The sequence below is a fragment of the Syngnathus floridae genome, chromosome 3 (assembly GCF_059516105.1).
Source record: "Syngnathus floridae isolate MCC-2025c chromosome 3, RoL_Sflo_1.0, whole genome shotgun sequence".
Classification (NCBI taxonomy): domain Eukaryota; kingdom Metazoa; phylum Chordata; class Actinopteri; order Syngnathiformes; family Syngnathidae; genus Syngnathus; species Syngnathus floridae.
Genome location: NC_142415.1, coordinates 16289682 through 16310749, shown reverse-complemented (window position 1 = coordinate 16310749; position 21068 = coordinate 16289682). Strand labels below are relative to the sequence as shown.

General features: G+C 39.8%; 3 protein-coding genes across 7 annotated transcripts; all 3 read left to right on the top strand.

Annotated features, from left to right (window-relative positions):
• The first annotated feature begins 1682 nt into the window (after positions 1-1682).
• Positions 1683-11692, top strand: LOC148400827 (alpha-protein kinase 3-like). 2 transcript variants are annotated; one of them, XM_088371821.1, is made up of 14 exons: positions 1683-2097; positions 2230-2381; positions 3212-3333; positions 3529-3646; positions 3844-4708; positions 6599-8858; positions 8932-9079; positions 9138-9265; positions 9345-9380; positions 9454-9728; positions 9800-9888; positions 10077-10294; positions 10607-10655; positions 10735-11692. In XM_088371821.1, the coding sequence occupies exons 1-14, from the start codon at positions 2011-2013 to the stop codon at positions 11024-11026; spliced, it is 4839 nt and encodes a 1612-aa protein (XP_088227947.1). In that variant the 5' UTR covers positions 1683-2010; the 3' UTR covers positions 11027-11692. The 2 variants fall into 2 exon arrangements, with proteins under 2 accessions (XP_088227947.1, XP_088227946.1); XM_088371820.1 differs by having other exon boundaries at positions 1968-2097; positions 2183-2381.
• Positions 11693-14863: 3171 nt separating this feature from the next.
• On the top strand, positions 14864-17319 carry sec11a (SEC11 homolog A, signal peptidase complex subunit). Its single transcript, XM_088371746.1, has 6 exons — positions 14864-15054; positions 15651-15760; positions 15920-16069; positions 16144-16263; positions 16813-16870; positions 16951-17319. Exons 1-6 carry the CDS (start codon positions 14983-14985, stop codon positions 16999-17001), a joined length of 561 nt encoding a protein of 186 aa, XP_088227872.1. The 5' UTR covers positions 14864-14982; the 3' UTR covers positions 17002-17319.
• A 154-nt stretch (positions 17320-17473) lies between these two features.
• nmbb (neuromedin Bb) lies at positions 17474-21014 on the top strand. Of its 4 annotated transcripts, XM_088371750.1 has the most exons (6): positions 17474-17669; positions 17776-17884; positions 18038-18166; positions 18561-18646; positions 19328-19509; positions 19768-21014. In XM_088371750.1, exons 2-6 carry the CDS (start codon positions 17808-17810, stop codon positions 19816-19818), a joined length of 525 nt encoding a protein of 174 aa, XP_088227876.1. In that variant the 5' UTR covers positions 17474-17669; positions 17776-17807; the 3' UTR covers positions 19819-21014. The 4 variants fall into 4 exon arrangements, with proteins under 4 accessions (XP_088227876.1, XP_088227874.1, XP_088227873.1 ...); XM_088371748.1 differs by having other exon boundaries at positions 17474-17884; XM_088371747.1 differs by having other exon boundaries at positions 17474-18166.
• Positions 21015-21068: the final 54 nt, after the last annotated feature.

The following is a 21068-nucleotide window of genomic DNA, read 5'->3' as shown; positions in this document are numbered from 1 at the left end:
ATCAGTGGGACAGCGTGTCCTCAAGCAGCTGTTGTTTCCTGTATGGCGGATAGATAGGAGAGAATAGTGGACCTCTCCGCTTACTCATCATCATCGCTCACAGTGGGGGGGGGGAGATTTCCGCTGCTTGTTCAACACCACTATTTTAAAGCAAGAGATTATTGAGTTTGCTTAAAGTGTATGAATGCATTTGCAGACAAGATAATCCATCAGAGTGGGGAGTCCAGCACAGAGATAAATTTGGGTCTTTAATTGTCCAGAAAATTGAAACCACACTGACGTTAGTTCTCTCTGATCCGTCAAGGTCAAAAGACTTTATTTTGCTGGAGGCTGACACTTGAGAATATTGCATGTCGTCGCTTTTTTGCTTTACAATTTTGTTGTTGACATGTTGGCATGTTTATAAAAATTCTTACAGATTGCGACAGCATTCCTCAAGGCCTTTAATTTGAGGTATGACTTCATTTGATTTATTGTGAATGCATTTTCAACATCAAGTAAATCGTTATCGTTGCATTTGGGGCGTCATAACATGACCTCATGAAGTGGCACCAAAGTGTGATGATGTGACCTTTGCACACATCCCAAACACCAGTCCCTTGCAAACGTGGTCTTGTCTGTCATCCCCCACCTATAAATCTGCTCTGCTAAGCCACAGTGAGATTTGGAGTGGCGGCTATACATAGTTCATCACGAGGCAACAACCATTGATGTCGAAAGTGTGAATTCATATAACTTCAGTTTTGATATGCCGCTATACAGTATTGAGAAATATCGAAAAATATTTTGACATATCTGGGGAGTCGTTATTGATGATGATTGGAGTAATCTTAAAAACCGTTATAGCCATTTAAATTTTTCCAGTTATGCATTTGAGCATTAAATTCACAATGACGTCAACTCAGCTTTCACAAATTTTTCATCACAGCCACAAGGGGGCATATTTGCACATTATTTTGTATCATCACATATCTCACATTCTTGCCAATGTTTCACAACCTTGCAAGCCAAGACAGCCATTTTTCATTCCAAAAAAAAAATCTCATTCAATACCTCCAAACAAATGACCCTGTGCTTTTTGTAGAATTTGATTTATCTGTCCTGCTACCAAACAAGCTTTTAAAAAAATAATTCTGAGCAGGTGTCAACTTGTTAATCGTAACAATAACATACTAATAATCAACCAGATTTGTACTGGGCAAGGCATCAAAATATTTATGACTGGTCTGGGGAACACTTAACTCAGGTCAACAAGTTTTCAAAACAACCAAGGCTTGAAAGAAATATAAAATCTAGCCAAGGATTCCAATTGGTGGACTAGATTGTGGTTCCTCCTGTTTATTTAGTCAGGAACGGCGCTCACATTACCTCTGTAATGTTTCCACACTCCGAGCCTTTGATCCATCCGTACACACCCTGTCTGAAATATCTCCACCATGATGAGGTAACCCTGCTCACAAAATAAAATGGCAGCTGTTTGCCGCAGTGCAGACCACTCTAAGAGCAGACCACTCAAATCGTGACATCAGTCCAATAATTGAAAATTTTGAAAATTGAAAATGAAAAACTTCATTTAGCACCTCTCGAGGGAGAAAAGAACTCCTTAATTCATCATGTCATGCATGCAAGTCCAAAGAGGGTCTGTGTGTGGGTCATGATGAGAAGCTCAAGCATGCAGTCATTAGTGAGTTGTACCCTTATAGGGCTGTTCTATTTCAACTATTTTTTTCCTTTGGGATACAAAATGAAGCCTGATGATGAAGCACTTTTCTTCCACTGTATGACATATCGGATTTTTTTTTTTTTCCACAACACATATGCATGTGACCTTAACTTGACTTTCACATTTAAATGATTATTTCCTCTTCTGCAGGGTTGACGTGCCGCCTGGTGCATCCTATTGTGTACGGGTGTGGTGCAGGCAGGTTTGGTGGGAAAGTGTGATGCACTCTTGTGCCTATTTGAGGGCCCACTAAAAATAGTGCGGGAGCAGCAGCCGCCTGTGTACGCATGCTCTTGTCTGATTGGAAATCACAGAGCCTCAAGTCAGAGCTGTGGGGCATCTGTCAAAGAGGGACGTGCGTGACCTCTTCCACGGTGAGTGCACTGGATTAAGGATACTTGCACATGGCGCTGATTTGAGCTGATGTTTGGCGTAATTTAGTATGTTATTCCCTTGCAGCTGCCATCTAAAGTAACTTGAAGGAATTTAAGGAAGATTTTTGGGAGAAGAGAACTTTGACGGTCATTGAAATGGGTTCGCGGCGGACAATGTCACGCTCCCATTCGGACAGCGGAAGATCCGGCCAAGGGAATGGGAGCACTGGCAATAACCGGCCTGGAGGCTGCAGCTACCTCTCCAACGTCCGGCCAGAGAACAGGTACAGTGGGATGTGACGTTATGCAGAAGAGACTCTTTTGGAGCCCATGTACTACTCGGGCCTAACAGAGACCACATGCAATTAGAATATAAAAGAATATATATTTTGCTGAAATCAAACCGGAGGCTCTTGCAACATAATTTGGTCTATTTTAATTTTTTTCAGAAAAAATGGAGAAATAATTCAATGCTCTATTGAATTTGAAATTTGGCAAACTAAAAGAAAAATGCTTGAAAAATAAATCCCGAATTTTTTTTTCCATAAATATAAAATATAAATAAAATATATAAATATAAACAACAGCCCAGATATTTATACTTCAAGACGCCGTTCATTAAAGCCAATTAGCAGTAGTGTTTACTGCGTATTTAGTTACTGCTTAATCAAACAGCAACATCAAGTGGTGCCTAGAGGGCAAAGGCTATGCACATATAGATGCTTTAAAAGCATATTTATGTCATGTTTGGTTTGCTCACTTATGAGTAGCCTGCAATGAGCTGTGGAAATGAGCACTGACCCCAACACCAAGGGGGAGAGCAACACCAGACATGGCTCAGTGGCATCACATGAAAATACATGTGTGAGCATGTGTGTGTGGAGCCATAATGAGATATGGTCCAAATATTGTATTATGTTTTTTTTTTTTATATATGAAACATGATTTATTTGTTTTATTTTGGATCAAAACAGAAAAATTTCGAAATCCACACACCTTGCAGATGGTATTGTGGTGATGAGAGTTAGCAGGATATTCTAATCATCCAGCTCAATTCAACCTCGGTGGAGATCTGAGCTCGACTAAAAGTATTGAAATTCTTCTCTGTGCATAGGAGCACACTATGCAGCGTGATAGCTCAACTGACACAGGAAACGCAGCCCGCCTTCCTGACCACTCTCAAGTCCAGAGCTGTGTCAGAGAGCAGCAACGTCAAGTTCTTCTGTGTGGTGACCGGTGAGCAGCCACATTTGTCTAGGGCTAAATTGGGATAACATATTGAATCAGGAAATAATAACTGTAAGGCTTGTTTTAAACCACCATACTTTGGTGCAATATGAAAAAAACATATTTATACACTTTATATATTTTTATTATTATCTGGAGTAGGAGTAGTAGTAGTAGTAGTAATATTTTTTTTTTGTCTTACAGGTTATCCTATCCCTCAACTAACTTGGTATAAGGATGATAAACAGTTGGACAGATTCTGTGGACTCCCGAAATATGAAATATTTCGTAATGGGCAAACCCATTCTCTGCATATTTACAAGTATGTATACTTATTGTCCAGCCTATAAAAAAAATATTTGGAGCAAACACAGTTTCAACAACTTAAAAATCAGCAAAACTTAAAATATTTTGTTGAATTTCTCAACATAAAATTTTATTGGTTTACAGTGAAATTTTGAATTCACTCCGCGTTTTTTTAAAATATTGCCCAAAATTTGAATGGTCTTCTCCTTGCAGCTGCACTGTGGAGGACGCAGCCATCTACCAAGTATCGGCCAGTAACAGCAAAGGCATCGTATCATGCTCTGGAGTTTTGGAGGTGGGTGGAATGAACGAGTTCAAGATCCACCAGCGTTACTTTGCCAAGATCAAGCAGAAGGCGGATGGCCGTGGCAAAGAGACCGACGGTAAGGAGAACCAGGAGCCCATTCGCACCATCAGCCCGGAACGCTCGCTGAGGAAGCGCCGCTCCACCATGGAACCCTTCTTGAGCACGCCCAGCTCCACAGAGGAGGACGTCAGCAAGGAGTTAATTCCATCTGTTTGTGAGGATTCAAAGGTTAGATTGGAGGAACCAGCAGAAGAACCGGTGGAGGAGAAGCCTTCTACTAAAACTTGTACAAAAACAAATAATGAGAACGCAAACATGGGTGGCACTGCCAAGACTCCCTTTGTCAAGAAGAAGATCAAGATTTGCTCCAGAGGTGAAAGGACGCCTGAGGAGATGAGAAAGACCAGCTCGGAGGAGCTCATGGAAGTGGAGAGTTGCAAAAACATGACGGAACGTCAAAACAGATCCATTTTTGGAAAACTGTTAAAGAAGAAAAGCTCGGAGGCGCTTCGCTCTCCAGAAAGTGCAAGGAAAGACAAGGAAAGTGTACTTAAACGTGACGAGAAAGTGTTGGGGAAGAACCCTCGCATGCCCTCCAGACTTCAAAATTCACCTCAACAGCCTTCCAGCTTAGTCACGCAGCACACAGCTGACCCTGGATGTGTGGATGGAGTCTTCAAAAACAAAGCTGCTTTACCTGAGAAGATGCCAGATCAGCCGCCAATAAAGGAAACAAAAACGAGGCAAAAGAATCCATCCACGCAGAGTGAGGTGAGCTTTTTTTTTTCTCCTCCCATGAGCTCATGGGAGCATCATGCCAGCCAACACAAGCTGCTGCTATTTATAGCAACAATGTTAGCGCACTCCAATCCCAATGGAGCTCTATGATGCACTTCTGTTTACACATGCAACAGGCTGGCAATGAGAAGGAAAATCTCAGCATTACTTTTCTTAATGAGACCCTCGAAATCATTCACAGCATCATGACAGCATCAGGCTAAAACACTAACTCCAACCTGGTCAAATTTAAAAACAAATTAATTTTTAGTCACTGCCTCATCTCAGACTGAGATGTTACCAAGAGTATGAATTTTGCAGGGTCATCATTTACAAGACTATAATTATTGTTGCAATTATCAAATTTGTTTTGCCTTTCTACGATTAGGAATGCTTTTTAGAGGCAAGCACTAACGCAACCACAGCTACTGACATCAGTGAGACAAAAGGCAGCGCCCCTGAAGTACCTCTCAAAATGATTGACATTCCATTGTAATCACACGTCAACACAAAATTGACCTGAGATTTTCCAGATTAGATTGAGGGGAAAGAGGTAAAATATGTGCAACAAATTAAACAAATAATTGTCATAATACAGTTGAGCAATCAACACGGAAGCATTTAAAAGCTTTTGAGTTCACTTTTTGCAGCACAAAAACCGTGAACATTATTAGCTTTGCTTATCTCATCTATTTTGGAATGTCTTGTGACTCAGGGAACCTCTCTTGCTAATTATAAAAGGGGGTATAGCTCATGCTCAGACGTGATTTGGATTTGACACTGTCTGGCGCACAAATCAGAGAGCCGATACGCACAACTCGTCACCTTTTTCTAACTCAACAGGAATTAATTTTAAATGGAGCACAAGCAATATTATTTGTAATAATGGTTCAGAATATTACTGTCATATAAAACTCTTGACAGTGATACCAACACTGAGCTAGTGAATACATTCGTGGACCATCTTCACTGTCTCAACTTACTTTGGCAGACCAACTGTTGAGCTTATTCTAAATCAGACTATATTTCTATTCCAGTGTTTACGTAAGTTGCGCCTGTCACTAGGTTATCTCTGCCCACTAGAAACACGGTTGCTGTGCAAATGTGCCCAACACGGGGCGCCAAAGATTAGAAGTGAGAAGTGTCATGACAGCCTTGGTATGAAAGTTCATCTGGGAACAGAAAAAATATGATATTCTTTGTGAATCTATATGAATCAATACGTGTATATAATGCTAATAATGGCAAACAAAAATACACGTACATATGAGCATAGTCTTACACTGAATACACATATTACAGAATGGATAAACATTTCAGATTTATATTCAAGTATTTATTGTCACAGAGGAATGACAAAATTGCATTTGGAGCATCCATTGTGCTATTGGATTGGGACATATAAAACACGAGAATTGTGTTGGAAAAAGAAACAAATCACTCCAAGAATAGAACAATGAAAAAAACAAATATGCAAGTGCCATTCCATCAGAGCATATGCCACCAGTGTCTGATATCTTATATACCGTATTTTCCGCACTATAAGGTGCACCTAAAACCCTCCAATTTTCTCAAAAGCCGACAGTGCGCCTTATAATCCGGTGCGCTTTATATATGGACCAATATTGAGCCACTACAGCAGGCGTGTCCAAATATATGGACTTGTATATGGACAAAGTTTTAAAATGGGCCATTGATTGAAAGTGCGCCTTCAAATCCGGTGCGCCTTATATATGGACAAAGTTTTAAAATGGGCCATTCATTGTTGCTGGTTACACTATTGTTGTTGTTGGAGTTACACGTTTACCCATGTATTGTACAGCCAGGGATAAAGTATCATTAGTATTTACAGCCTGGCAACATGTGCTTGAATTGTTTTCCAAGGTTACACAAGCCCCTGCATGGAAGAGTAGGAATGATGCACCTGTCAACCTGGAGCCTCCACCTGACCGGCGTCTGGTAGCAGCAGATGCTCAACCACAACGTAAACCCCCAACAAAAGGAGAAGCTGTAACAAACGACGTCCGGCTCCATTTCGTCGCACCAAAATCACCACAACACAGACAGCATCATTCCAAGGGATTAAGGGAAAGCCACACGGTCTTACAAAAATCGCATCCCCTTTCATTTGCAGACCGACAAAGCCAAGCTGATTTAGTAGCAAAGAGTTCTGAACGGACAGAAGCACAAGGTTTTAAGAAGGTAGACAGTAAAGAGGGTAATAGAGCAGTGGTGAGAAAAGACACGATAACTGAAACAGCTGTTGCACCTAAGATTCAAAAACCAGAACAAAAGAAAGATAAAATAGCTAAAGAAGCTAATCCCATGGTTGCGTCTGATAAAGATAAAAAAGTGTCTAGTTTAAAACCCAACTCGGAATTACAGTCTAATAAACAGACTAAAATTGAAACTGCTGGGCCATACAAAAAAAATGAGCAGCAAGCCACCGACTTCCAAGAAATCCCCAAACCTGTCACCAGAGTTATATCAGTTGCAGAACTGATGAGAGCCCAAATAAAGGCTCTTGAGTCCGCGGCAACAAGTCCTGCTAAAGACATTTCTGCAGACTCTGTATCACGTACCGCTGCGGGAGACAAATCTCAAAACCTTGATCAAAGTAAAATTACAATTCAAGAGAGGAAGTCAGTACCTGACATCATACCCAGCAATAATGTTGAGTCTGCCACACCAAAGGAACATCTTGCACAGCAAAGCCATCTAGGAGAGAAGATTTCTCAAAAGGATTGTAGTCCTTCGTCTGCCATTGGTTCCCTCAGCATAGAATGCAATCATGATGTCATAGCGTTTCCTTCAAATAACTACTGTTCTGATCCTGTGAATCCACAGGAGATTTCAACTAAGTCAGTACCTGATGGCATACCTGAGAATCATGTTGATCAAACATCTCCAAAGGAAGATCTTGCGACACAAAGTCATCCTGGAAACAAAAGGACTTTTGAAGAAGATCCTAGTCTTTGTTCTTCATCTGTCATTGATCCCCCGAGCATGGAACCGAACCGAGATGCGCCAAACAATACCCAGGCAGGTCTTTCAAAGGAATGTTCTGATCCCATAAACACAAAAGAGATTGGAACTCAAGAGAGAAAGTCAGCACCTGATAGCATACCAAAGAATCATGTTGATCGAACCTCTCCAAAGGAAAACCTTATGACACAAAATCATCTAGGGAAGAAAAGGGCTTTTCAAGATCTTGGTCTTTGTCCTTCATCTGTCATTGATCCCCTTGGCATGGAAAGAAATGGAGATGTGACAAATTTAAACAACTACTCTTCTGTTCCTGTAAATTCTAAAGAGGTAGAAACTCAACTGAGGAAGTCAGTACCTGATAGCACACCTAAAAAAATTGTTGATGCAACCCCTCCAAACAAACATCTTGTAACGCAAAATAATCTGAGAAAGAGTAGTACTCATCAGGAAGATCCAAGTCCCTCCCCTTCATCTGTTATCGATCCCTTCAGTATAAAATGCAATCAAGATGTTGCCGCCATTCCCCTTTCAGGTTCTTCAAAAACTTCTCATCCTGTAAATCACAAGAAGAAAGCAACATCGAACGGCAAAGGTGATCAAGGCGAAGACTTGGGTCTTGTGGAAAAGTTCATCCCAGATATTAAATTTGACACTGAAATTCAACAGGGAACAGATGGAGATACTTCCCAAATTCTGATAAGGGAAAACAGTCCAGTCAGTTGTTTACAGGGTATGCTGAAAGTTCCCAGTACAATTGTTCAGGGTGAAGATTTAAATCCCGAAGCTAGTCCGGTATTGCAGAAAGGAGATTGTGATTCTTTTCTTACTCCTGCAACTCCTCAAGAATTGGCCTCAGGGGCCCGTCGTAAGATCCTTTCTTCCAAGGACAAACCAGAGGAGCCCAACTTACCACCTGATCACCAACTGAAGCAAGAGTTTTCCCCACTGGGCAGCACGCTTTCCACCAGTCCTGGATCAGACTCTTCTCAACGGTCACCTCTTCTTCAGCAGAACAACGATACATCTCCTGTAGAAAAGCGATCGCCGATGTTGGGAAGAAAGAATATTACCGTTGTGACTAACACATCAAGCCAACCATCCAATGAGGACATCCAAAATGAGAAAACCGAGAAGGACAGACGGGATCCATGCAAAGGTAAAGAAGATGAATGGTAGTCCAAAAAATTTTGTGTCATGCTTTTTAATAAGTACACGGTTCTTCATTTCAGCCCCTCAAGTTATCCGGAAGATCCGCAGTGAAAGTTTTGCTGATGCCATGGGACACCTTAAACTGTGGTGCCAGTTCTTCAACATTCTCACCGACTCAACCATCACTTGGTACAGAGATCAACTGGAGATTGCCCGGATTAAAAAAAGGTATGAAGAATATAAACGTTTTGGAAAAACCGACGACTGATCTCAGTATTTGTCTCAGTGCGGCGGATGAAAGCCAGGTCAATCTGGCCATTGTTCAAGCATCAAGTAAAGATACTGGAATTTACAAATGTACTATCACAAATGACTACGGAAGTGACTCGACTGACTTTCTTCTTGGTCCAGACAGTATGTACCTCATTTGCATATTATTAAGTCAACTATCTAGCTGCAACAAAACTGTTTGCTATCTCCAAATGTGTTTCAGGCTTGGCAGGGATTTCCCTTCGTATGGACCACAGTGGTAAGATCAGATCTTAGCATTGAATACAACCAAACGTTGAATGCATTTCCAACTATTATGTTCTGTCATCAAGTTGGGGAAGAAATCGAAATGGCCCCACTGGTGTTCAGCAAAGGTCTGGCTGACAGTGGTGTGTGGGGCAGCAAGTTGTTTGGTCGTGTGATGTTCCATAAATCCTGTATTGGCAAAGGCTGTGCCAACAAAGTCTGGAGGGCTCAAGTCATCTATGGCCTTGAGCCTGTGTTTGAGTCGGGTCATACGTGTATCCTCAAGGCACAACGCCACATCGCTTATGGTGGCAAGGAGGAACACTACCTCACAGACAGGAACTTGGACTTCGTCAAGCAGGTATGTCTCTCTGCCGAATTGAAATTTTCTAAGTAATTCTGACCTGATATTTTCCATTGTTCTGGGTATAGGAATGTAAAATTCAGAATCTGGCTCGTGAGTACTGCAAAATCTTCTCTGCAGAGGCAAGAGTCATTGAGAACTTTGGGCCACCTCTCGAGTGAGTTTGACTTTGGGCTCTCCGTACTGTAAATGCGAAAATTGTGATATGGTTAGCAAAATTACCTCACAGTCAAAAGGTCTTGGGTTCAGATTTCTGCTCTGTCGTTCCTGAATAGACTTTACATGCTCACCATATCGCTGGTCTTTGCTTTGACATTCACCTAACACTGATCCTGAACAAACCAGGGTCATCCCTGTCTACTTGATGTATCGGCCAGCAAACACCGTCCCCTATGCCACCGTGGAGGCTGACCTGGCTGGAGTCTATCGGAAATATGTCGTGGTGGATCATACGGGGAAGATTGAGATGAAAGCCAATTCAGAGGTAGAGCTTAAGTGTTGTGCTCTGCAGCACTGGCTCTTTCAATGGACCAATGGGAACCTGCTCATCACCCAACTTGAAGGTAAACTGTGATGCTTTGTGTGTGTTTATGACATCATTGGTCCTAAGAAATTGAAAAAAAACAAAAAGCTAGTATTTTGACTGGGGTTCTATCGACGTTGAGGCTGCTTAAAGCGTTTTATTCTTTATTGCTGATATAGAAATTATTGTGACAGCCCCAGATGAAAGTGTACAAACACTTTTGATCGTCACCGGCTTAGATTTTGAAAGTTGTTTTGCAAGATGAGTTGCTCTGCTGTCTAAACTGCTACCGAAATCCTGTCAGATGTAAAGGAATTGTAGAAACCAAAACTACACTGTTTTTTTTTTCCAGGGGTTGATACAAAGATCACCAATATTGGAGTTGCAGTCAAATATACTGGGTTAGTCATGATTCACGTGAAATGATTTTACTTCAAATTTATCTTTTCGACTCATCATATACTGTTGTTGTTACTGCAGGTATCAAAATCTCCAAATGGAAGGCAAACCTCAAATATTTGAAGGATTTGTCTCGCAGCACCAGTGCAACTACTTCTGCGGTCTTCTGGGCTTGAGGTCACTGAAACTTTTGGACTCTTTAATGGCACCAGCCAAGCCCAAAGGCTCCAGGAGCCCATTACTGCAGCGTAAGAGTCAGGCTCCTGGCTCATGCAGCCCACAGGCTGGTCGGAGAGTAACCGGCAGCCCCCGCATGCCCAGGAAGGCTGAGCAAGATGCTCCAAAATGCCTCAAAGCTACTGTTGAAGTCTAACATTACAGATTATGATTTTACCACCATTCCGTGTCTTTACTACATTTACGTCAATTAATCAACTCTCTGGACCACATAATCGTAAACAGTTAGTCGTGGCAAACCTGAAGTCAAGCCCACCTAGGAACTTTGGAATGAGCAAGAACAGAGCTTTTGAACATCTTGTAGAAAGTATTCCCATAAATTACAAAGAAGAATAACTAGTTGTAGTCGTAGTATTAGCAATGCTAGCTTTCAATTTATCTAGCAACTGCCACTGCAGTGAGAATGTCTCCCCAAATCTTCTTGTCATTTCTACGACAGAAAGATATATTTTAAAAAACACTTGTCTATCTCACTTTCAACTTGGCACTGTTGCCGGTTGGCACGAATTGTTTGTTATACTGTTATACGCTTCTGTCGTTTTGAGTTAGCTTGCCCACAGATTGGCTATCGGCGCGTTTCACGTGACAACCAGAGTTCAAGACTTGTGGATTACGAGAACATTTTATAAATATTGAACACGTTAACCGTCATTAACATAAAGTCACCTTTTGTACAGCGAGAAGCCAACCAAGCGCAAATGTAAACATTGTGTTGTCATATGACACAGATGTACAGTGACACGCATTCTCATTGTATATGTTGCTGGTTGTAAAATAAAACAAAGCCGCGTGTATAAAAAGAGCTTTTGCGAGTGTGTCTCGTGTAAAAAAAAATACATATAATACATTCAACTTTTCTGGAAGTATAAGAACAATGAATTATCCAGTTCTCTTATCATATCTTGTCCTAGTTTTTGCACATTTTCGTTTGCATACATTGAAGTTCCTCATGGGTTTGTTTACTTCCTTATTTAGCTTAAACTATTTATTTAGATGAAAAAGCTGCACCAACATTGTGCCAGTGAGGTGCCTTGGCTAAATTTGGAGATTGGCGTGTTGGGCCCCAATGTGTGTGTTTACAATGCAAAAGGCTAACCTCATCATGATAATCACTTGTGATTCGTTGGTCATTAGTGAGTCATCCTTTATGTAAGAGCTTCAGTGTGACCACTTAATGTTATCTTGACCAAAAAAGTTCACTTGTTATTTATGATGATGCCCAGCCTCCCGGGTGTCACATCGTTTCGACACAACAAAGACTTGCGTTTGGCACGTCAACAAGTTTCTTTTAAGTCTTTTTTTATTCATCCTTTAACTCAATGTTATCTTGTGTCAACTCTAACTTTGTAACAATGGAAATGTGACTGGGACCGGATAAGACACTCCTGCCACCTACTGTTTGTTCAGTCGTCTGGAAAGTTAAAAAAAAAAAAAAAAGAAGTTACTTAGGGGGTGGGGGATATTTTTGAATAAATTAATAGAAACAAATACAACAGGACTCTTGATAATGTAACTTGTTGGTGTGCCAATAATTTGAAAGAAAGTTAATGAATCAAGATTTTGCAAATTTCATTTAGATGCAGAATTTTTGGGGGACTACTGTATACATCAGTTTGATTGATCTTGTTGTTCAACAATATGTTTATCATTGCTTTTAATACCTCGATTAACATATTTAGCAATTAAGAACTAAAGTGCGCCACAAGCTATACAACCCCAATAATTAATATGTTGTTAAAAGACTGTCAATCAAAAACTGAACCTACTGCATATTTGTGTGCGTTTCCCATTTACTCCATTCACAAGATTTATTCATATTGTCCATGTCTGTTTAAACAAGTCTGAGTGGAACATCGTCAAACAATGAAGCATTGAGAATAATCTTCCCGCATATCATTACGTAGGAAGCTGTTAGTGAAGCGGAAGAAATTAAAGAGGAAAAGTTGCTGTGGCACGAGCAGCTCTGACGGAATGTAATAAAGACATCACTCGGGACAATCTGAACATTAAGTCTCTATTATAAGAGCAGCAAATGAGTGAATTGCCAGTCATCAACTGACGACATTCTATGTTTAACAAGGCCTAATGTGTACTTTGCCACTCTGAGCACAGATTTGTGACACACCAAGTTAGGGGGTGGTGAAAATATCCTGAGCTTATGAGCATGTCATTTGGGTCCGCTTCTTTTTTTTTTTATTTTAACAGATAACACCAACAATAGACGCACGCTGAAGTTGATGTTCCGTCCACAAGACAGAGCTGACCAGCGTGTTGTGACGAGAGTCCTCTCCGAGGGCCTCGCCTCGCTTTTTGTTGTCTCGCTGACCTTAATTAGCATTGGCGCTAGGTGTTAGCATTTAGGCGGACGAGATGAAAAACATCACAGGCGCCTAAATGCCACAGACGAGCTGGCATTTGAGCAAAGTTTTATCTGCAAAAAGTCGCTTTTGTCTACGATGAATACAAGACATCATTGCCTGAATTTTGAGCGCCTAATCACTGCGCACACTTTTAGACAAGTCACCTTCTCTCAATAACAATCATTCACTTTTACAGGTCATATCAAAGAATGACTTGAATTTGGAATTACACTCCCCTCCAAAAGTATTTCAAGAGTTAGTCAACTTCCCAATGGCTTATTTTTCACCCATATAATGCGAAATAATGTTTTCTTTCCATAACCTTGCTTGTACTCAGCCGAGGCTTGTGAACAAATGCCGAAAGAGCAGCTAATGTGACATATTGTAAAAGAGACAGAGCGCATGTGTTTATTATGTGTATGGAACATGACATGAATTTTAATGGAGTGTAAAGTCATCGCAAATCAACTGTGAAATTCTGTTCAGTGTTATGGCCTTCACACATTCACATGCAGCAGCCCATTGGCGGACTTGTCTGTTATGTTAACTGGGATTTTGCTGTAAACACACATTGAGTTACCCGTGATTGAAGTGCATGAATGCATGAATGGAGATGTGTGATTTTAACTACTTACATGGATATCTCCTAAGGCTGAACAGTCCGAATTTAGAAGCACAAGTAATGCTAAGTCTGTGTGAGGGCACAAATTCTTGCAATTTTAGCATTAAAACCATTGTTAACCAGAAGCTGCACCAATTTTAATGGGTTCTTTCATGGCCAAGTTAAAAGCACATGCAAAAACCATGAAAACGTTACTTCTTTTGTTTGTAAAAATATATACATTAACTGTAACACCTACCTTGTACTAAATTTCAATCATAACGACACTGAACACAATATTTAACAGAAAAAAGTTTAGTTATGAACTATAGTTTGTAATGATAAAAACTGATTTTGGGGGAAATTGAAGGCCTCAAAATTTGTTATATTTTTAAAGTATATTATTACAAACAAATTAACAGAAACCACATGTGTAAATTCAGATGGTAGTCAGTGTGACAGTCGCAAATTTTTTTTACAAGCAATGATATATTGTTAGTCACCTCAATACTTCCCCTAAGGAAATTACACTGTTTCAATGACAGAACATAAATGTGACTATAATTAGATTTGTTTTTCCTTCATCAGGTTAAATAAACATAATTTATTTTCTGTTCTCTGTTTATTACTCTCTTAATTAAACCGACATCATTTATCATTTTGCCATGGTTGTTTTCATAGATGGGGGATGTTTGCTTTTTGATACAAGATCGTTAATTATTATTAAACACCACGACCTTTGTTGCTTTGTCAGCTTTGAATTGGTATTGTTTGTGAGCAAGCGATATGATTAATATTTTTTCTCAGGTCAATTTTTTTTTAAAGGTTGCTTATTAAATTTGTAAACTTAGATTTAGTTAACTCTTATTGGAGCGGATAAAATGTTTTTCATTTAATTTCACAGTTAATTCACCTCTAAAAATTAACTGTTGCAGATTTTTGAGATTCCCCCCCCACCCCGCACCGTATCCCGAAGTGACACCTCAACATAGCGTGCGCAAGTAGGCGGGACTTCCGGTTGTACCGCGCACCCGGAAGACGAAGACAGAATGCGAGTTGTTCGAGCGCCTGACGCCTCTTCCATATGCTCCCCCCCAAAACACGTTTTCATGTGAATTTCCTTTTTTTTTAATGCTCTTATCACTTCCCACGATGTTATCGTTTGATTTCCTTGATGACGTGCGTCGCATGAACAAGCGACAGGTGGGTATAACGGCGTCGCTTTGATTCTTTGTGGAGGCAACGAGACCCTTAGGGCACTTGGCTAACGGTCGCTAGCCGCCAACACACTTAAAAAAAAACTACAAACATCTCAGTGTTTTTTTATTATATCAAGTTAATTATTCGGAAGTGAAAATGAAGTCGTCGAGCCGGTTTCAGCAACAACTAGCTAGCTACCTTCTACATTATTGGTACCTGAAGTTGTCAATGAACATCAATGAATCGTATAAGTTTTGTAAAACAGAGGTGCGCAAATGGGTCCACCATCTATTTTATTGATGTGAATTGTCTTTAAAAAACAAGTTTTAAGCATAATGTTACACATTGAAAGTCATTTAAACAGTTAGTACAAAGTAATAAGCATAAATATAGATCATAAGATTTTATGATTTTTGAATCAAACCAGTACAATACATAAATGAACGGACACTAAAAAGGCAGCGTGAGGTAGTTCTAAAGCAAGACCTGCTGCTAGTGTGTAATATTAAATGTAATGATATTTTCTTTTATGTCAATGTGAACAATAAATTTTCTGAACTGCTTCTGAATAAACGATTAACTTTGCATGTGTGTTGCAGCTCTATTACCAAGTGCTTAACTTTGGTATGATAGTTTCATCGGCTTTGATGATCTGGAAGGGTCTGATGGTGGTCACTGGCAGCGAGAGTCCCATTGTTGTCGTTCTCAGGTACGTCTGGAAAAGCACCTAGTCAGCTTTTTTTTTTTTCATGGTCTGGAAAAGATGGAAGCATCGTGTCGGAGTGATTCGTGCATTTGCCTCACAGTTCAAATGTGGTGTTAATTGCTAGCTGTTGTAGTTGAGCGCGCTCCTTCTGGCTCATTTCAGTGGTAGTATGGAGCCGGCTTTCCACAGAGGAGACCTTCTCTTCCTCACCAACCGCGTGGAGGACCCCATCCGGGTGGGAGAAATCGTGGTCTTCAGGATAGAAGGCCGAGAGATCCCAATAGTACACAGAGTCTTAAAACTTCATGAAAAGTATGACTGAATTACAGCTGAAGAAAAATAAATAATGCGGACGTTAAGGACTAAAATCACGCTTGTGTTTCCAGGGAAAATGGAGACATTAAGTTCTTGACCAAAGGGGACAATAACGCTGTGGATGACCGAGGTCTATACAAACAGGGACAACACTGGCTGGAGAAGAAGGATGTGGTGGGACGAGCGCGCGGGTAAGTAAAGATCACGCACACATTGACATTCGTCTGTCAAAATATACACAAATGATAAATGATCTCCTGCAAATGCTGACCATGCCTTTGGTTACCATGGCTACCGTGGCTACTTAGTGTCTTTGACTTTGTCGCTATATTTATCAACTAAATTGAAACTTTTGGTCAAAGTTGTACGTCTGCGGATTTTCCACTGTACATTTCGTTTCATATCAGCACTTCCCTGCAAGGTCAACAGCGGCAGGGATTAAGCGTCTGTGATCGTCAATTATTAACTTCCATCAAATGAGGTTTGGATTAAGAGTAGATTCATCCTCTTCACCCACGTTTTCCATTATGCACAAGAAGCGAATCAAGGGGAGTCCTATGTTCATCACCTCTTGATGTGCCCTACCTTGCTTGTTCATTTTATTTGACCCCTTAAAAGGAATCTCCCAAAGCCTCGTGACTGATGCAAGTCCACAAGGCTTTCATCTTGGCTGCCCTTGATCAAGTCAAGGATTGTTTGTCATCAGTGTGGTGCTGACTCAGTCGTTGTCTTTTCCGCAGGTTTGTGCCATACATTGGAATCGTCACCATCCTCATGAACGACTACCCCAAGTTCAAAGTAGGTTTGAACCACTTCTTGGCCAACTTAATGGAAGCCTCAGTGTAATTTTCTCATGTGTCTGTCCTGTCTATGCACAGTACGCCGTTCTCTTCATGTTGGGTCTCTTCGTGTTGATCCACCGGGAGTGAAATCTATGTCCAGGAAAGAGAAGAAGAAAAAAAAACCCACACGCAAGTCATGATGCCTCTAATACAGCAATTAAGTTTCGCTCTGTCCAATTTTTCTTTTTGTACCATTTGTTAGAGCATTTTTTAAGAGTGGGAATAGCTTTAAGATATTTTTGTGAGGGAACAAGACTATTATTATTATTTTCTCATGGAGAATTCTTAAACATGGTTTAAGCACTGTTTTTTCTTGTCCACTTATTGTCTTTGGAAAAAACAGATGTGAAGTATTTTATGACAGTACAAACATTAAATATGGAATCTGGTTACCATCCAATATAATTTTGCTTTGTTGCACCAACATTGTTGCCATAAATGTCAATAATTTATTTGTAAGATTTTCAGACTTCAATCCGTGTTCTCACATTTTGAGCAAAATTGCTTAGCAGTTGTGTTATCGCTCACACGAGTTTTCTTTTCCATGTTTTGCCACATTCTCCCCCGGGACGCTAGATAATTTGGACACCCTCTCAAGTGACCTTCACATCTGCAGATACATTTCCCTAAAAAAACAAAACACCATCAAATAGTATAACAGCTAATGAAGCTAAGCAGTTCGATGAAACTGTGAACTTGTTGCCAAATATGACCCGATGGGTCCCACAGTCTTCCAATTGAGCTGACATTCAGCAGTGCGTGTGTATGTGTGTGAGAGAATGTCAAAGGTTATTTAAAGAGCAAGCGGAAAGTTGCCAGTTTAGCACCTTCAGAGCATCAGAGTCTGTGTGTCTTCAACAGCTCTTTGCATCCAACGTGCTGAGGAGAGCAGCATGTTGCAACCACTCCAGTATCATGTGGCTCATTGTGTCAAAGCCAGTCAGGGACCCTGGCAACAAATGCTCATTAGGTGGGAGTGATACAAATTAGCCATGGATACTGTCTGCATATAGCAACAAGTGGACAATTTGCAATCAATGTTTTGCTTGTGGTCATTTGCATATTTTCCTGCTCTGCTGCCTTCCAACACGCTTGTCATCTTGAATGAGATCTGCGTCCGTAGGTTTGGCAACATGAGTCAGCGGTTGTCTGTGCACCATTCCTTACTAAATGTCAGCTGGGATAGGCTCCTGCTCACTTTGGCCGAACCCAACAATGCTCCCACCCCTCAGCAAGTCAACACCTTCATAAGGTAATCAAGTCGACTTTATCAGAAAAGTTCCTCCCACAAAACAATGCAGCTCTGCTTACCTTATATAAAAAGTTGCCTACCCAAGGTGGAAGTGGCTGGCTAACCATGACACATTTTTAGAACTAATAAGTCTAGTTGTATAAATGTTCTGATTTTATGAAAACGTGGGCTGAAAAAAATAATGATGCTGTGTGTAAAACTATTCATGATATGCGCATCATCATCAGCAAAAGGGGAGGGGCCAGGCCAGGAGTGCCTATAAAAGTGGGAATGATTGTAGACACACACACATGCTCACATAGTGGTCAATGTGCACTATGAAGGGTCTGACAGTGAACGTGTGCTGGTGTGGCTTCTTGACTTATCTTGTCTTCTTCTCTCTCGCTCCTGTCAGCACAGCGGTCAGCTTCGACCTCACTGAGCTGAGGAATAAAGTGGCCAAAATTAAAGTGAATCCCAGAGGGAACCTTTGGGCAACAGGTAAGAGAGCAAGTGTTTATTAATTATGTAATAGTGGCATTGATTTTGTATAGGAGCCAAAAGTACAGTATTGTCAAAATTGTATTAAGTCAATTGTTTTTATATATTTTTTAACTCTGTTCTTTAAGTGTGTTCTGTACTTTAGTGATAAAAGCAAATTGAAAAAATAAGATATTGAATTTTTTTTTAATTGACTACATTTATGAGCATCTTCAAAAGACCAAAACGATTTTATTATTAGTTTAGCACATATGTTACTTAACTTTCTTATGAATAGATTTTTTTTTTTTTTCTAATAATGTGCAATTCACAGTTTAGGAGACTTTTTATTCAAAATAATTTATATGCATGCTAAATATATTTCTGCATACTGGATATACTTACTTGAATGTTTTGGTCCGCTATTTAGAAAATTTTCATTTTTCATTAAAATATTAAAATGTGACTGAATATTTTTACAATAGACAATTTCTGACCTCATTGGCATTTTTTATTGTTCACAGTTTTATGTCATTAATTTATTGTTTTATGTCATGATCGGTGATTTTGTGTGGTTTGGTTCTATTAAATACTTTTGATTCCATATGCCTTGTTTTTGCCACGACCACTACAACAGCCTGAAAATTGTGACAGTTTCGTGCTCTGAGTTGAATAGTGGAATGATGATTTGTGTTTGCTAAGGGCACTTCATGGGGAAGAAGAGTGTGATGGAGACCCCGCTGCTGTCTTCCACCGAGGAACGGGGTGTGGGACCCTTGGACGTCACCCAGGGGCACAGCGACCTCAGCGAGCTTTTCCAGCACTTCCTGCGGGTGGCCATGCAAGCGCAGGTGGACTCACAAGAGAGCCGCTTAAAAACTCTGGTGAGGTCTCTTGCTTTAAATTATGCGATAAAAGGATGCTACATTTGAATGCTGTTGTTGGGTTTTTTTGCCTTTGAATTATTTTTATCTTAAGAATTTTCCCCAAGAATTCATGTGAATATTTTTTTCATTTTCTTTCAAATATTTTACAGTTTCTTCCCAGTACTTAATATTTATTCCTAATATCTTAGCATATTTTCTTCATCTTTTAATTTTTTTTTTTTTTTTTCTGAATATTTACGTCTGTGACTCTTGCAGGATTCAGAGATACTGAATCGGATTTTGGAGATCTACACACAAAGAAAGTGACACACGTGATGGCCATTAAGGACAGTCCCACTGCTCACAATGATTGTAATCTACTCATTTTTGTGCCATTCACAATTTCCGTTTTTTGCTTTTTTTCCACCCAAATGCTACAATATTTGGTCTTGCTTGCTTACTTGTAAATAAAATTCACAGTCCCACTGCTGTCACTCTCTGCTGACATGCAGCAAAAACAAGACCTCAAAGGCGTATGACATCATCAATACATATTGCGTGAGCGATAAAGCGTCCAGTTTTCTAAAAAAAACATGCAAAATACAACGTACATAAAAGTCAGATTATTTAAATCACGTTTCTACTTGCCCAAATATGTTGTATGAAATCAAGAGAGCGAGAGAGCTCACGCTTGAAAGGTTATTGCAATAATTGGACACCATGCAGTGAAGTGTTTATTCAACCTTATCCTATGTTCATTTCAGAGGTTTTAGTTTCTATTTAACTGGCTACTGTATCCACTATGCTCATCTCATTTATATACTACACTTTGTGAGGATATTGGGATGAAATGGAAACATGTTAATATAAAAATATAAACTCATGAATGGATCAAAAGGATTGTAGTACTTTTTGCTCTTTCTTCTATATGAACCCAGTATAACCAGTTTTGCTTAGTTGACAAAACATATTGCAGAAGCATTTTTAGAAAATGAATGGATGGGTATTTTTGTAATGTTGCAACTACCTTTGCCCACACAACTCAAGCCAACAAACAATGTCATGCTAATTGATGCAAACGTAAAAATAAGTTGGAAAAAGGTGACACGGATATATGGGGAAACTTAACTCAGTGAAAGTACTACTGGTTAAAGAGTGACACATTAATGTCAATGCACCAAAAGAGTACTAATGTCCATGTTAGCTTGATTATCTGCCAGGATACTGCATGAGTGAATATTTTAAGACATTAAGGGCATCTGAATAAAATATTTTAGATGATGGTGTCTGTTAAATTATGTATTAGCGATGATGACGTTTGGAGGTTTCTTGAGATTTTCTTAAAAAAGGATATATTAAAGAATTTACTTGAGATATACTACCACCTTCTGACCGAACTGGATAGTCTGGATTTATGAAACGTGGTCAATTCATATTGCCTGTAGTACTTTTTAATATCATAAATTGATTTTAGTAAGCAACTGATGTATTATCTTGGATTTTAACAATTATGCAACGCTAACGAGGCCTATAAAAATACAATTGAATCAAAGAATAAAACTTTGAACTGAAAAAAT

Bases quoted from the DNA above. Each gene is read 5' to 3' on its own strand.
- LOC148400827 (XM_088371821.1), top strand. From the start codon at position 2,011: ATGCTCTTGTCTGATTGGAAATCACAGAGCCTCAAGTCAGAGCTGTGG. The intron at 8,859-8,931 runs GTAAAGAAGATG...TCTTCATTTCAG, and splicing joins CAGACGGGATCCATGCAAAG to CCCCTCAAGTTATCCGGAAG. The intron at 10,656-10,734 runs GTTAGTCATGAT...TTGTTACTGCAG, and splicing joins GTTGCAGTCAAATATACTGG to GTATCAAAATCTCCAAATGG.
- sec11a (XM_088371746.1), top strand. From the start codon at position 14,983: ATGCTCTTATCACTTCCCACGATGTTATCGTTTGATTTCCTTGATGAC. The intron at 15,055-15,650 runs GTGGGTATAACG...TGTGTGTTGCAG, and splicing joins GTCGCATGAACAAGCGACAG to CTCTATTACCAAGTGCTTAA. The intron at 15,761-15,919 runs GTACGTCTGGAA...GGCTCATTTCAG, and splicing joins CCCATTGTTGTCGTTCTCAG to TGGTAGTATGGAGCCGGCTT.
- nmbb (XM_088371747.1), top strand. From the start codon at position 17,952: ATGTTTTGCTTGTGGTCATTTGCATATTTTCCTGCTCTGCTGCCTTCC. The intron at 18,167-18,560 runs GTAATCAAGTCG...CGCTCCTGTCAG, and splicing joins CAAGTCAACACCTTCATAAG to CACAGCGGTCAGCTTCGACC. The intron at 18,647-19,327 runs GTAAGAGAGCAA...GTGTTTGCTAAG, and splicing joins AGGGAACCTTTGGGCAACAG to GGCACTTCATGGGGAAGAAG.